The 16,240-nt window shown below is 38.4% G+C and overlaps 2 protein-coding genes across 10 annotated transcripts in view; both read right to left on the bottom strand.

The window, feature by feature from the left end:
* The window catches only part of LOC105457537 (zinc finger and BTB domain-containing protein 14-like), an 11,360-nt gene extending 1,745 nt beyond the window's left edge, over window positions 1–9,615 (bottom strand). Inside the window, exons 1-5 of one of the 8 annotated variants that reach the window (XM_011702260.1) lie at window positions 9,135–9,615; window positions 6,346–6,393; window positions 3,713–3,954; window positions 2,022–2,413; window positions 1,500–1,712 (exon numbers count right to left, since the gene is read on the bottom strand). In XM_011702260.1, coding sequence (XP_011700562.1) covers window positions 1,500–1,712; window positions 2,022–2,413; window positions 3,713–3,954; window positions 6,346–6,393; window positions 9,135–9,238 — 999 coding nt within the window. In that variant the 5' untranslated portion in view covers window positions 9,239–9,615. Of the gene's footprint in view, window positions 1–1,499; window positions 1,713–2,021; window positions 2,414–3,712; window positions 3,955–4,561; window positions 4,724–6,008; window positions 6,261–6,337; window positions 6,610–7,893; window positions 8,295–9,134 lie in introns of those variants that run through there. The other 7 variants (XM_011702266.1, XM_011702273.1, XM_011702292.1 and 4 more) reach the window with 7 other exon arrangements.
* Window positions 9,616–10,953: 1,338 nt separating this feature from the next.
* Window positions 10,954–16,240, bottom strand: part of LOC105457526 (protein downstream neighbor of son homolog) — a 6,474-nt gene continuing 1,187 nt past the window's right edge. Inside the window, exons 2-7 of one of the 2 annotated variants that reach the window (XM_011702237.1) lie at window positions 13,783–14,427; window positions 13,372–13,700; window positions 12,862–13,088; window positions 12,025–12,228; window positions 11,626–11,806; window positions 10,954–11,538 (exon numbers count right to left, since the gene is read on the bottom strand). In XM_011702237.1, coding sequence (XP_011700539.1) covers window positions 11,357–11,538; window positions 11,626–11,806; window positions 12,025–12,228; window positions 12,862–13,088; window positions 13,372–13,700; window positions 13,783–14,423 — 1,764 coding nt within the window. In that variant the 5' untranslated portion in view covers window positions 14,424–14,427 and the 3' untranslated portion in view covers window positions 10,954–11,356. Of the gene's footprint in view, window positions 11,539–11,625; window positions 11,807–12,024; window positions 12,229–12,861; window positions 13,089–13,371; window positions 13,701–13,782; window positions 14,428–16,240 lie in introns of those variants that run through there. The other variant, XM_011702246.1, reaches the window with a different exon arrangement.

Here is a 16,240-nt window from a genome sequence, read left to right as displayed (position 1 = left end):
ACTCTGGCCTTTTTGAAAATTCACTATGGCGAATCTAGAATTATGACTAGAACGAACTGCCGTCAAAAAATTTTTGGAACAAACTTTAATTACTGAAGCACAGAAGAGCTAGAAAATTTTTCTATTTCCATAAATTAAGGTTTTGGGGGTCGCTAAATACAAATCCGCAATCAAAATTATAAAATTCACACCAATATGTCGATCAAACTTCAAATAATGCAAATTCCATTATTTCCACATTTTCTATATTATATTGGCTCAACAGCCTTAAACTTTAAGTAAAGATCGATAATTTGTAATCAAAAACCCAATAAACCAATGTATACACATTGATTGACCAAAAAAATCTTCCAACTTGAACGTTGTAAAATGCACTGGTCATATTCCACCCACCATGTTGCATTTGATATCCCGAATCCTGCTTTAATAACTGAAAATTCCATAATTGGTGACCCAAAAAACTCCGATTTAGTGAGTCTTGTACAAAAAAATTTGCGTTATTTGAAAATTGGCTAATTAAGTTTGGCTGATATATTGGATTCGCCATTGTTTTATAATTATGACTGCGGATTCGTATTCAACGAGCCTCAAAACCTTAATTTATGGAAATAGAAAAATTTTTTAGCCTCCTGTGCTTCAGTAATTAGTTTGTTCCAAAAATTTTTTGACGACAGTCCATTCTAGTCACGATTCTAGATTCGCCATATTGCATTTTCAAAAAGGTCAGAATGCTAATGAAAGTAAACATGTGTACCAATTTGTGCCCAAGAAGAAATTTTTTAGTTGAGCTGAATTTTGCTTTAACTATTCACATTTCAAGCAATAAAAAATATTTATAATTGATTCTAAATATTTAAGATTGTCTTAAACACAGTCTTAAAATGTCGCAAACTAATTATAACAGAGCCGTATTAGTATCTTAAGACATTACTTGTAAATATTAGCCAAGGACTAGGAACAAGTGAATGGAGGAGCATGCGCCGGCTCTGAGCGCCGCACGGACAAAAGCGATTATTCGTTAACTTTAACCTCTCCTGCCAAAATTACTTGTCAGATCAAAATTTGCTAAAGGAAAAAGTTGTTCCTTTTATCACAAAGTATCACGTCCTGTACTCCTAATCCGCGAATTTTGGGACACCTTGTACATAGAAAGAGAGAGGGGTGGAGGGGGAGAGAAAGGGAGGAAGAGAGGGAGAGAGAAAAGGGGGGAAATTTTGCTACAGCACCAAAAATACTGCTGCGATTACACATTCTAGACGATTAATTTTCATTATTATAGTAAGTTGTTGCAACAAAATCTATTTTATTGATAAAATAAAAAATTTTTGCTGAATATCTTTTTAGTGCATATACAACTTGAGCAAAATAGTCTATCACGATTAAATGTAGTTTGCTTACAGCAAAGTCGTTATTGCTGCAGTAGTGGCTTGCAATCGTGTAAAATGCGCTTTGTTAGCAATAAGTTGTTCCTTCCTTTCGGTAACGAGTGACTTGTTTACCTGTATGCCCGATATTGCGATATCCCCGGATCCGTCATTGAGATTAGGCTCGCATTTGATGATTCTCGAAGCATCCTCGCAACTTGATTCTCGCGAGGAGTCTTTCGATCTGGATTCCAGTGGGTCATTGTTGCGCGTCACGCGGCCCACTGACACTCTCTTCTGCCCTTTGAATCTGGTTTCCCGCTTATACATCGGAGGAGGTATACGCTTCTGAAAATTATTATAACAAATATTGAGACCATTATCTTCCTAAATAATCGAAGGGTTTGCTGCAATAATGGCTTACGCAACGTAGTTGAGTATGTAATATTGACAGAAATGGATATATTTTTCACATCTCTTTAACTCTAGAATTTATTTTTACAAAATGTGGGTTAGGCGTTATCCCATTGTTACAGCAAGCCCTGCAATTGAACGTGAATTTTCGTGCCGGAGAACCACGATTAAGATCGAGCGACACGAACGATGTTTAGATAAAACCTCCCAAAATAAGCTAAATCACATATCCACTGAGCGTACAATTTGCGTTTCCGTGGATCGCGGAAGTTCGTCGAAGCTGTCCTCGTGTCCGTCGATCACCATCGGATCATCCTCCACCTCGATATCCTCTACTTTAATATGATCCTCCATCGAATCGACGCTCGAGTGCTTTGGCAGAAAAGGAATCACCGACGGCTCTTTGATGTATTCGGTGGTGTGCACTCTAGTTTCGATATGGCATCGCTGCATTCGCGTTTCAACCCTGGTATAGAGGTTGCGGTTGCTCTCCTGGTTTTTCTGCTCCCCGGAGAGACCGCGTATCTCTAAATCGGTGGCTGTTTTTATTAGCGACGGAAGGTGCTCTTCCGCTACGTCGATGGATCCTCTGTACATGAAGTCCAAGAGGCATTCCATTTCCTCAACAGCGACACCTAATAAGCGATAAAAATGTATGTCAGATAAGATTTTTAAATCCTTCGCGCGAAAGTGTTACAAATTTTCTCCGAAATGATAGAGACGGGGGCAAAATCTTCCCTCTCGATTTTTTATTGTTTATTTTCGCGTGATGTACTCATATATCGCTACCGCTGCCTTCTGAATGCTTCAGAAGGGGTAACAAACAAGCTCTCAAAAAGAGATCATGTTATTTTTTTTTTTTTACTTAAAATGAGGGTTTGCCTTGATATTTCTTTACGTTATGCAGTTCCGATAACCATGACCTTGACATATGTTATATTATAGAGATGAGAGTACTGATCAACTTTTTCTTATCAATTAATCGGCGGTATCGTATAGTTTTTGAGATATCTAACTTACTTAAATTTTATTTTTTTTATTACACCTTGTATATGATGTATGATGTATATACATATAATACATTGAGCGAATGTGACGGGAATGACACGAAACAATGTCTCGCTATTGAGTGCAAAGAACATTTTCTAAGCTATTTAATGAATTTATGTTTAAAAGAAAGTTTGATGAGCGTATTAATGTTTTTTTTACATTATTGCTAAGTATGTCTATGTAACTATTATCAGATAAAAAATTATACTATATATATTATACTATATATGTATTATAAAATAAGTTAATATTTATTTATTAATATTACTTTTTTCACATAACTTTTCACGCGAAGTGAGGCACCCCGCACCTTCCTGTGCCTACAAGACGTAACAAAGTCTATAATTGTACTTATTTACGTGGGTTTTTGACTTTCCACGTGAGGCGAGATTTACACCCTCCTCTCCGTGTTTATGGAACGTAACGAAGTATATAAGTTGTATTGATTTACATAGGTTCATATACAAGATGTCATAAAATAATGAAATTTAGAAAACGAGTTTTAAGTATATCTCAAGAACTATACGAAACCGCCGATTAATTTATGCGGAAAATTTGATGAGTACACTCACCTCTACAATATATGTCAAGGTCATCAGAGCTGCACCCCTAATGTAAAGATTTACCCTTGCCTTTTTATGTTCGCTCAAGCAAGCTCCCAGTGGATTATGAAAACCACAAAAAAGATTTCGCCGCTATCTTAAACAGTTACATAAAAAAACAGCTTGCAACATTTCTCTCTCTCTCTCTCTCTCTCTCTCTTTCTCTTTCTCAGACGAGAAATATTCCGTGTAAAAAATTAAAAAGAAGCTTGTGAAAACTCCCCTTCTTTAGTTCGTTTTTAAACGTTATGAATGTTTCATCGAAACATCATTGATGTATACCTTTTAAAATGAGAATGGGTTGCTCTCCATAATGTTCCTTAAAGACCCTTTCGAAATAAGGACTGCATGCTGCTAGCACCAATCTATGAGCTCTCAACATGCCACCCTGACAAGCTAAAGTCGCATCTGTCAAGGAGCCACTTTTATAAAGAGCCTCGAACAAACCCGACAGGTTCGCCAGATGATTGTTCCACGTCAGGTTGAACGTCTTCTCGCCCATATTTATATCGAATATTATTGGTCTGAAATACGAAAATTGTATTTTCAATTTCACTTTGTATTTTATTGTATTTTTACAATGTTTCGAAATTGATCGGCGTCATGATAGAACGAAGTACTTAATTTGAACGCAAGAGAGTATGTTTTTTTACGTATGTTTTTTTATATGCAAATACATATGCAATTATGCTTTCCTTTCTTCTTTAATCAAGTACATTAAATAATTAGTTAAATTTGTAATTAAACTCACGCATATACGTTCCATGTACCGAGAATATTCTAAAAGCTTTCAAAAGCTACACGATCATACATATGTTCTCAAATGATTTCGCAAATTATCAACCATTAATTATATCCTGTTATATTTTGTAATTTTTTATAATACCAATATATACATTTATAACACCAATATAAATAAATGAGTACCAAAATTTAAATAGATAAAAATCAAATAAGAGCAATAATGAGTTTATAAACCAAATTAGGCTTTAATACTAAAGATTGTTAACAATTTAAACCTAATGTATAATGTCTGATTCTCAATTTAACACAATAAAAACGACTGAGACAAGCAAATAAGAGTTAATAACATAGAATTTGATGAAAATTTAAGAATTTAAGAATTTAAACCTTGTTACATATCCTTAGTAAAATTGCTTTGTACGTTTCAGCCTCTTTAGGCTTTTATCAGCGATAAATGTTACCCTTATTTCAAAATTTCAATAATTTTTTTCGCTACATCGACATATCTTCTGGACTTCTGCTGTCTGCAATAGGTGAAAAAGATTTCCAATTCCATGACTGCAAGTACTCTATTATTAATGAGATGTTGCAAAAATTACATCACTGAAACTTTGTATACTCCATAATCTCAATGCTCATCTTCACTCGTATTATGACGATTATTCTAAGTGATACACAAAAAAGATTTCGATTTTTATCAAAATATCAGTGTTAAATATGAACAAGAAAAGCAGTTAAAAATTCGTAAATCACAATTAAAATAAAGGATCAATTGTGCATATGAAATTGATGAAGTCGTTGTTAAATTCGTACAAAAACATTGTTTAGTAAATGTCTAGTAAATACTTGTAAACCATGTGTATAAATCATTATAATTAAAGATTGGTTAAATTTTTTTTATAGAGATGCATGAAAGGTACTGACTATGTTATCCTGTTCAGAGTATAATAATCTTAATTGACAATTAAATAAAATGTGAATAAAGTGTAATAAAACTAGTTATTGGAAAACTAGTAATTAATTTTTTTAAAATAAATGATATATTTGTTTATCACTTAGAATATTTGTCATAATTTTTAGCATTAAAATCTAGCTTGGCTCTTAAATCCATCTTAATTTGTTTTTATATTTAGAGCAGTTATCTTCATGTTTATATCGCTCCACGTTATATCTTACATGAGATTATGTATTTTTTATTTATTTTTACATAAATATAATGATATAAATAGAGATGTGAAAATATAAGAACATTAATTGACTCGTCTAGGAAACAGTTATGTATCTACAGTTTATACAATGTGCTCTTTGCTTGCTGTTTTTTGCTTTTTACTCCTTGCCTTTTCCCCTCTTTGCGACCGTTTTATCAAAATTCGTGTTTCTTGTCATGTGTTTCCTGTCTCTTTCGAAGTTCGTCACATGTATCCCAGGCGAAAATGAAGGATCGGAATATAAGAAGCGAAAAGGGAAGAGTGATAAATAGTGGTAAGAAGCAAGAAACAAGATGCTAAGAGCACATTGTAGATCGCGGACGTGCAAGACGCGAAAACATTCACGAAGAATGCGCGAACCGTGGAATTTAGAGAATACGTAGAATTACGCGTCGAAATATATACTCCCTGACTAGTGCATACGGCCGCGGTCGAGAAAGTCTTGATCGACTCATAAGGCTAATATTACATTTGTCTGTTTTTTTTTGTCGTACGACAAGAACGGAACAAATGTAATATTTAGTTCCTAACGCAGGAGATTTTCCGGATTGTAAGCGGACAATTACTATAATCACACACGGCATCGCGCGATCGCGCGCGCGCGTGCACACACGCGAAATACATACTAATATCGCTTTCTGCGATTATATCCGCGCGATCGTTGCATCATAAGTGAAATAATCGTGGGTAGGCGACAGGGAGGCGTAGGGGCGGCGGCGGCGGGGCGGCTCGGCGACGCGCCTTTAATCGGCACTTTCTGCACAATTATTTCAATCCCGGTGGCACGGTGATCGATGTGTCATCGCGCGTTCCATAATCGACTGCGCGCGTCGCAAAACAGTCATAATGCCCGCACGTCGTTAAATACCGCGGTGGTTTAGCCACTCTCCTCCTTCCCTCCCTCTTCCCTTCCTTCACAATTGAAGAGACCGTGTTTTCGTGTGCTCTTTCTCACCTCCTTACCGCGGAGAATATCCTCTCCGCTCTTCACTATTGCTCCCGTCCGTGAAACTGAAATCGATTCAAAGTTAATTGTTTCTCAATTTTTCGTACGAACGCGTTGTCCTTCACCCGCGGGGTCGCTTTTACTTGTCGCGTCACGAATTTAAATGACAGACGAGGAGGATGTCACCGTGTCGAGCGTCGGGCATCGTCGTTGTTAGTAAACTCGCGGGGGTATGTCGTGCGCGCAAAGAAGAGGAGGAGATCTCGAAGGAGAGGTTCTCCAGGAGAGGGCTTGCGCTGGCTCCCCCGCGCGTTACGTGTGCGTGCGCACGTGTTGTGTGCGTGTACATACGTGTACGTACGCACGTGTTGTGTGCGTGACATACGTGTGTGTGTGTGTGTGTGTGTGTGTGTGTGTGTGTGTGTGATGCGCGCGCGCGCGCGGCTAGGCTACAACGAATAGTCATGCGCAGACGTGAACCCTCGCGTTGCCTCGATCCATAATTTTGTTGGTGGACCCCCCCACGCATTTCCAAGGGATTCCTGTTCCCTGTGCCAGCGAATGGACTCAAACGCGCCCTTTTTTTCCCCTATCTTTTCTACCGGTGGGTCACGATGCGAAAACCGGAAGACGTTCGCGAATGCGAAATTAATGCTTGCGGCGTGATTTTCCAGGCAGATCTAATGGTAACTTTAGGAATGTTGGACGGCGACTGAACGATAAAAAGATTTAGGGACAACTAACGTTTGGGACAGTTCGATTTCGTTAATCATCGAGATACGCGCGTTGTTAGGAAAAAAAATGTAAACGGAGAAGAAAACGCTGTGTATAGAACGAGACGAGGAAATCACGTGTAGATGTATCCATATGTACACGGTCGCTCTCGGTACGGATACAGTAACAGTAGTTCCGCGCATCAATCATGCGACGAATTCGCGTCGCGAAACGTCGCTCCGACGCGACGGTGACGACTCGACTCGCGAAGCGTGGCCTTGAACGATACGAGTCGTTTTTCCGTCGAGCTCGCACAAATTTGGATGTAACGCGCGGTAACAGTGGCCAATCTGGGAACGATCGGCCGATTGACCAAGAGGAAATACGGGTCAAGGAGATGGTGGGCAAAAACGAGGGAAAATGCGCTGGCTTTCGTACGTTTCAACGGCTGCAAAGAGCGCGCAGATGAGCGCGTCACTCATGTGCGACTTATGTATACGCGCGGATACGTACGACGAGGAGGAAGAGGTGGAGGAGGATCGAGGAGGCCGAGGGGGCGGACAACGGCAAAAAAAGCGGCGACTCGCACGTGATTCTCAGGAATGCGCGAGTCTCGCTCGTCCAAGCCGCGAAACCATCAACGGCGCGCGCGAAAGACATCGGAGTCGCGTCGCCGCCGCCGGTGCCCCGGTGTGCGCCTACTCTTTCTCTCCTTCTGTCTCTCTCTCCGAGCTCTATTAATATCCGCGCCTCGACGTCGACGTCGCGCCTCCGAAACGCGCGCTCCGGAGGCAGAGGCGGGAGGGGGGCGCAACGGGGGGAACGAGAGAAGCGAAAAGAGAGCGGCTTACCTCTCTTCCACGCTATACGCACGTCCCCGTCTCGTCGCGATTTTCTCTTGATTGCGGAGGAAGAAACGCGCGCAAAGAAACTCCGTTGAATACAACACCCACCCCGTGTACCTTGCGACCTCCGACGTAAAATCCTCCGATTTTACTCAGGGCAGACGATGATCGCGCGGGGACCTCTTTCCCCCTTTCTCAATATATAAGCCCTTTGCGTATTGAAGCTGGTACACGGCTAAGTGATCTGCTAGCCGAGTCTTCGGACGCGCGGCGACGAGCGCGATGTACACTCGCTGGCGGGGCGGTATTCGGTTAATGTATCGCGGGAGAGTGAAACTACTGTTCTGCGAGGGGCACGGCGCGACCGACGGTGTAACGTAACGTGCTGGGGCTCCCTCGACCGAGTCGCGACTGATATCATTTCCAGCGGGGGACTGTAGGGTCGGCGGCCAGAACCCCACCAGGGGGTCTTCGTGCAACCCCCACGCGGCATCGTAATAGTGTACATCGTTGACGTTGCCGCCATTGCCGTCGTTGTCGTCGCCATCGTCGCCGTCGTCATCATCGTCGTCGTCGTTGTCGTCGTCGTCATCGTCGTTGTCGTTGTCGTCGTCGTTGTCGTCGTCATCGTCATCGTCATTGTCATCATCATCGTCATCGTCATCGTCATCATTGCGTTGTAATGCCATTGTCGGTGTTGCCGTCATCGTTGTTGTCGCCATCGTCGTCATCGTTGTCGTCGTCGTCGTTATCGTTATCGTCGTCGTCGTCGTCGTCGTCGTCGTCGTTGTCGTCGTCGTCATCGTCGTGGTGTTGCTGTCCGCTTCTCGAAATCCCTCGCGTACGCAGTACGTGTACGTATTTGCGCACATGCTTGCACGCGTATATGTATAGCGTGCCACGGGGAGAGCGTCATCTCTCTCTCTCTCTCTCACCCTTCGGGTTTTCCCTCTTTTTCTCCCCTTCGACTGAGCCCCGATTTCACGTCGTTCGTCTTTCTCCCTCCGAATTGGATAGTCTCTCGCTCGCGCACGCAGCGACGCTCTTCCCCCCTTATACGGCCCCCTTCGCTTCGCTACGCGTCGCGGGTGCCTTACCAACGCCCGACGCGTCGCGGCGCGGCGTACCCAGCGATTTCATCCACCCCGAATCCTCGCCACGACAAGGGGTTGCCTCTCATCAGGCGAAAAACAACGCTCCTTTCCTTTCTTTTCAGGATCGACTTTTCAAGGCGATCGAGTTTGTACTTTTTTTCCTTTTCGTGCCGTACGCGGTAGAGATGGCACACTGGAGATAATTGTAATCTATATCCTGATACCGAGATAGCTATCGACATTTCCATGTAGTGCATTAAATCATAGGGGTGGCACAAACCGAAGGACACAGGGCGCGTGTGGGGCCTCGGGATACGTAAATACCTCGACACGCAGGTCGCAGGGTGTGTCTCACGTTAAACGTACTTCTATCTTGGTCACAATTCTGAGTCTTTCCTTTTGAGGAATACGTCACGATCGCTATCTAAAACTTTTATATCTTCGTAATTAATAAGGTTCAATTTAAAATTTTCTCTTGTGTCGAATTAAAGTCTTAAAATAAATTTGTTATCAAACGAGGAAAATTGACTTTGTTACTTGTCTCCCCCATTATTTTCAGAGGGGATTCACATCACATTCAGAGATTTTTATTATTAATTTTCTCTTTATTATTAATCGACAAGCTATGAAATGTTTCGCGACCTCGATTTTTACAAAAGAAAAGTCGATTAATCGATTTGAAGCAACCGAGAGATCTATAGTCCTCGCGGTTTTCGAAAGAAATGCGGACTTGGCGCGAACCACACGGGAACCATCCCGTACATTCTATCCGAATCTAAACACGACGCCACTTTAATCTCATTCCGTTAAAACAGACATCTCTCCCTCGAAGTTCGAGCCTGTGAACTCGAACTCGCGTCAGGCACAGCCGAGTATATTCCTGTTTAGCGCCTTCAAATTCCATTTGTATCGCGCGAGCGATAAGATATCCACCGGTCGTGAAGAATTCGCTCGCACGAGGGAAGGGGAAACGGAGGGGGGCGGGAGTGTGTGAGGGAGAGGGAAGGGCGGCCAGCGGGAAGTAAAATTCGCTCGTGGAAACGGCGCAGCGGCGGCTGGAAAACAGCGCGCTCGCACGAAAATTCGAGCCGCGCTGAGAAGACCTTGCAACGCGAAACCGCCTCCGCGCGGCGCGGCGGTGTCGCAATACAGCGATGAGCCCTGACGTAATCCCTCCCGGCGCGTGTACTCACAAGTCACAGCCGTGCCCGCCGCGTACAGACGTATCGACGCGCGGCAGCATCGACAAACGCATTGACGCGTCATTGATGCGGGACCGATATTCCTTCGGCGATTCTTGTCGGAACGGAACTACGGCATATTTATGACGCGTGTCATCAATTTATGATTGCGTCGAACAATCGGCGCGAACTATTGCACGATTCGCGACAGAAAGGAACACATCCCAAGATCCAAGTATAATAAACCAATTGATTTTTCTCGTATTGTGGTCTCTCTCTCTCTCTCTCTCTCTCTCTCTCTTCTTTCTCTCAGTGACCCAGGCGAGTCCGGCGAGTCCGGCGACTGATTTGGGGGCAGCGGGCGAATATCGATTCGTTATTTTTAGGGGCAGTCCATCCGCTAGCGGACCCCACCTACCTCGTTCCCAGGGTTCTCGAACGGTCCTTCTTAATATTACCATCGCGCGTGTCGGGATTTGTTTCGGGAAAGCTAAAACTTTTAAATTAACGGACAATAATGCGATTGCGATCCTCTCTGTATCGTGATCGTATTGTGAGTCGGAATTAAATTTAGAGAATCCGTTGTAATCATGGTTCCTCATTCTTTCTTTTCCTTTTCGCCTGAAATACATACGTATACATACACGATATGTACAAAAATATTTGATTTTTCCATTAATGTACCGGCATCAAACGAAACAAAAAAGTCCATTTATCATGATAAAAAATATCGAAATTGTTATAATCTATAAAGATATCGTCAGGGCGATTAATAACGTTACTTACGTCGGTTTAAATGAAAATGTCTTTACCTGATATCGATAATGTTCATAGTCTTATTTCACATGATATATATACATTTCGCAATTTAAATTACAGCATATTAAATTACACATCAATAAAAAATTAAATTTTACAATGGCGATTTTTGTATGCAAGTAATCATGTAGTTATTAAACATTCGTCATATACATTAAACGTTAGTCATATTAGATGACATTAGATCCCTATTTTCACAAGTATAACGATATTTCGTTATCGAACATTACGTGTCGCCAGCGATGTAACATTGCCCTAACGTTTAGGACAAGAAAAATTGACTGCGTTTTTATTTTTAATTAATCATTACGAGCACAAAGATCTGTACTTAGAGGTGCCACATTTGTATCTAATCTGTATATTTGTACGCGATGATCACGACCATGTGTATAGTCCGTTAAAAAACTTAAGGCTATCTAAAATTTCTATCCTGGCCGGGTCAGGACTGCAAAAGTGGCTCAATAATTCTTCATTGAATCCACAATCGCTCAAATTTTCTTGCCCAAAAATGTTAGGCGGTACTTCTCCTCGCGTGTGATCTTCTCCAATTGCGTGGCCTATAGGAATGTAAGAATTATTTTTGTTATATGATTCATAAAATTTTATCAATTAATATGCCAACGCGTGTATTTGTGTGTCCATACCGTGCCTCGCTGCGGAAAACGAAGTTGTTGGGGCCAACTGCGCGCAGCTTACCGAATACTGCTCCAATTGACTGGATTTCATCAAGTGACAGAGAGAAGGCAACACATGTGGCAAAAGGGGGCCTTTCAATTCGAGAGAATAATACCTGTCGTTATTGTCACGCACTACGCTTTCTCGAACCTCAAAAAAAAAAAACAAAAAAAAACAAACAGTTATGGTATGAGATCAAGATTTCTATAATTGAAACGAACCATCTCACCAAACACAAATTATAACTACAATATTGCAGCAATATTGTAATATTTCTGCAATATAGCTGAAATGTTACAATGTTGCTGCAACATTGTAGTTATAATCTGTTTGTTGGGAATTGTTCTTTCTGTTAAATTGTACAATACCTTGAGCGGTTTTAACGTAGCACCGTGGAAAGCCGTCGGAGCCAGAAGTGTAGGAGAAACACCGGCTAACGTACCGGTCGCCGCGATAGCTGATTTACAATTAAGTAGGAAGTTAAACAACGCCTGCGTCTCCACACCCCTTACGAACACGAGAGACTGCTTCAAGTTATCCACTTCGCTTTCTTTCTCCAAAGTCATTCTCGCCTAAAATGAATATCAGAATGTCAAGATAAATTGGGAATTGCGCAATATTTATACTAACAATAAGATGTACACTATAGATGTATTTTCGTCCGTCATCTTGGTTCCAGCTAAGTGGACAATGTACAACCTCCAAGTTTGCTCCGCAATAAAGTTAGAAATTATTATTACAATTTTTTATTTTATTATTGCAGTTTACTGTAACGCAGTAAAGCATTTTGATTGTAATGTACATTTACTTTGTCAGACGTGATATAAACCACGTATCAGTTGCTTTCCATTTACACCAAAATTCAGATAATTCTCATTTGTAACAACAACTCAGTCATAACTCAGTTGAAAGTACGTTCCTTTTTATTCTAATAAGTGATATTCTGAGTTTTTATTTATAATCTGCACAAGCTCGAAATCATGTGCTTTACTGAGTCTGTTAACTCACATTAAAAGTGAGCTATAAACCTATGCTTTTATGCGCGATAACTTTCCATCAAAGTAAGAACGTATTATCTGAATATAAAATACTCACATAGCTTTAGACTGAGTAGGTATCATTTATGTGAAAATGGTAAGCAACTATTATAAATGGAACCAAGAGATGGCGGTTCAGAATATCAACAGTGCTCTATTTATACATACCTGTGAGTGATTAATTTTTTTAATTTCTGAATTTTCCACTCCAAGGCTTTCGAGCCATGCGTCTTGAGTTTCATCGTCATCATCATCATCTTCTTCTTTTTCATAATTGTCACTCTCTTGCTGACAATCCGCAGTATTAGATACAGTATCTACAGTCTTAGAGTCAGAGTCTGTTATGTCAGATCGTCTTTTAGAATCCTTTCTTAAAGGCATAGAGTATTCTATTTCTGAAATATATATTGAAAAAGACAAGATTAATATTTTAATATTCTAAAATCTGTTTTTTTTTTATGTTATTGTGTTTCATTAAGATTATTTTTTAAAGCACGGTTAATATTTTTCATTACTTATATTATGTCAAACATCTACAGTTTGACTTGTATTGTCATCAAAAACTAATTTTTTAATCAAATTTTATAAAAAATTTCTATTTTATTTAAATTCTATTTTATAAAAAATAGAATTTAAATAATTAAAGTTTTAAATAACTAAAGTAGACAAACGCTTTACCTTCTTGTTTTAATGACTGACGGAATCCACGTGTTGTGGGTGTAACAAGAGCATGAATCTCCGACAGTCCGCAGATGCCAGCGGCACGAAAGAGCACTGTAAATGTGTTTGCACACACATAAAAGTACGGACATTGCCTTGCTCGCAATAAATGAAATAGAGATCTGAAACTATCACCCCATTCTCGGTACAATGCATCTTTCATATTTTGATTGTTTACTATCAATGCATTATTTGCGAGAGATGCGCTCACTTTGCCAGCAGAGCGAGGAAATAACTCTAACCATGGTAAAGAAGGATGTTGCCATATCAAGCAACATTGATGAAATCTAATAAAAATATTTAACGAGCATTATTATTATAGAACTTGAAAAAAATGGTGGAATAGTGATAAAAATTAATAAAACTCACCTTGCGTTTGGACTAGTATCCAAAGTTGTCTCTTTTTCTCCAATGTTTAAACATCTCACAAATCCTGTGGTACCTGATGCCTCTTCGCTCGTTTTGAGTTTGCAGTTCCATGGAAAAGGCTTCGGAGACATAAACCTCATTTTTGTTTTCAATGTCCAATCTATAGGAATATACTTTGCACCCTTTGGAACATTTGCGTCTGAAATCTGATTACTTGATTCCAGTTTTGAAAGGACGTTAATGAAAGTTAAGGAGTCTTTCATAGACGAATCCACCGTTGGCTTCTCCCGTTGAACATCAATATTTAATAATTCGAACAAAGTAGTGTCGTTACTGATTTCTATTCCGGCTTTCGTTATATTCTTTTGTTTCTTATATGTTTCATTGATCGCAAACGGATTCTTGCGCTTTTGGCAGTAAGATATACGGTGCAGTAAATTATTACTAGAGTTAAGGCCATCTAAATTCGTAGTTGTTTGCTGAGTGCTAGTATTAATAGTCGTTTTATTTATACGCGCTTGAAGTGCACGTTTCTTTAATTTCATACGATGCAATTGCATTACTTGATCAGGACGTGTCCACTCCAGTGTATTTGCATTTTCAGATTCTGCCATTGGCGTATGTATAGTTAAATTCGACATGTTGCTGTAAAAAGTTTATATATAAGATAAGATAATTAAAGAAAATTATATAATACATATTTATATTACTATAGTTTTTTAAACATATTTTTTAATAGAGAAGTAATTTTATAGAATGTTGGACATATATGTATTAATTTTAAATTATATACAGAATGGGGGGGGGGGCATCTAAAAAAAACACCGAAGTATGTCAAAAACTAAACCCAGTAAACAAAAATGTTTTAGACAAAAATTGTACGATTTGAAGGAGTAAACATAATGAAAAATAAAATCAATTTTTCAAAAAGTTTTTTAATGTTATATGGAGATTACCTTCATTTTTTAAAATGGAATGATGTAATTCTTGTTAAATACTATGATTCTTCTAATTATTCTGCATATAAAAGTATTAAGGTGAAATTATCGAAAATTCAATATTTTACGAGATATTTTATATTTTATCATATCATATTTCGACATGAAATATGAAATATGTATCATAAATTATAGATTTCTTATAATTGTACCTTAATATTTTTATGCACAGGATGAGATGCATCGATTGGTGTAAAGAAAACACATAGTTGCTTTAAAAAAAAAATGTTACATATTGCATATATTTTTTAAAAGCAACCGTGTGTTTTCTTTATTTCGATCGATTAATCTTATTATTCTGTGCATAAAAGTATTAAGGTACAATTGTCAAGAAATCAATAATAAAATATTTCATGTCGAAATATGGCATGATAAAGTATAAAATATCTCGTAAAGTATTGATTTTCCGATAACTTTACCTTAATTAATACTTTTATATGTAGAATAATTAGAAGAATCATATTATGTAAAAAAATCATATCATTCCATTTAAAAAGTGGAGGTGACCTTCATATGACTTTAAAAAATCGATTTTATTTTTTATTATTTGCCTCTTTCAAATTGTACAATTTTTATCTGAAACATTTTTGCCTACTTATTGGATTTAGTTGTAGTTTTTTACATATTTCAGTGTTTTCTCTTAAATGCCCCACTTTGTGTATATATAGATATAGAATTTATATATAGATATTTATAAATATATGTGAATGTATATACATCTATATGTATAATATATACATATAGATTTATAAAATTATTTTACAAACCAGTTTTTATTATTGCAATAACGTGTCTTACGTAATTTTGTAATTGTTATATATACGTGCACATAAGAATACATGCATAAAAATCCCAATTATATGCATAATTATACTATATCAATGCATGTAACATAATTAGAGATGGAAAATTACCGTCATTTTCAATCTGACAATTACTTGCAGTAAAATTATGGTAAAAATGGTAATTTTTGGTAATTATGATATAAATTTTATTTTTAATAGTTATATATCCAAATAAGCTGTTTTCCGCATTAATAGATAAGATAAATGATATTCTTTTTATATTCTCAAATCAACATATTCTCATATCAACATTGCATATTAAGCTTTTCACACATGAAATACGTATACTTCATTACTTCCTCCATCTTTTAACTTAATATATTAAAATTTTGAAATTTAATTTTTTATTTTATTAATTAGAACTGTAAAACTTTTTCTGCAATATTAGTTGTGCTGATGCATTATTAATTATATATAGTTTTAAAGGCTTGAAAGAAAACCGATTTTTTTTCAATTTTTCCGCGGATTTTTTCGGTTTCTTTCCCAAGGAGTAGAAAAATTCAATGGAAAATTTCACATACATATTTGTAAAACCTATTACATTTTACATTTGCAATACTTTGTAATACTTTGATACACTTTTCAAAATTTAAAAATTTTATAACAAGCATATAT

Source organism: Wasmannia auropunctata, unplaced genomic scaffold (assembly GCF_000956235.1).
Source record: "Wasmannia auropunctata unplaced genomic scaffold, wasmannia.A_1.0 LD336103.1, whole genome shotgun sequence".
Taxonomy (NCBI): domain Eukaryota; kingdom Metazoa; phylum Arthropoda; class Insecta; order Hymenoptera; family Formicidae; genus Wasmannia; species Wasmannia auropunctata.
Note: the sequence above shows the minus strand (reverse complement) of the source record. Positions and strands in the feature narration are given on the sequence as shown.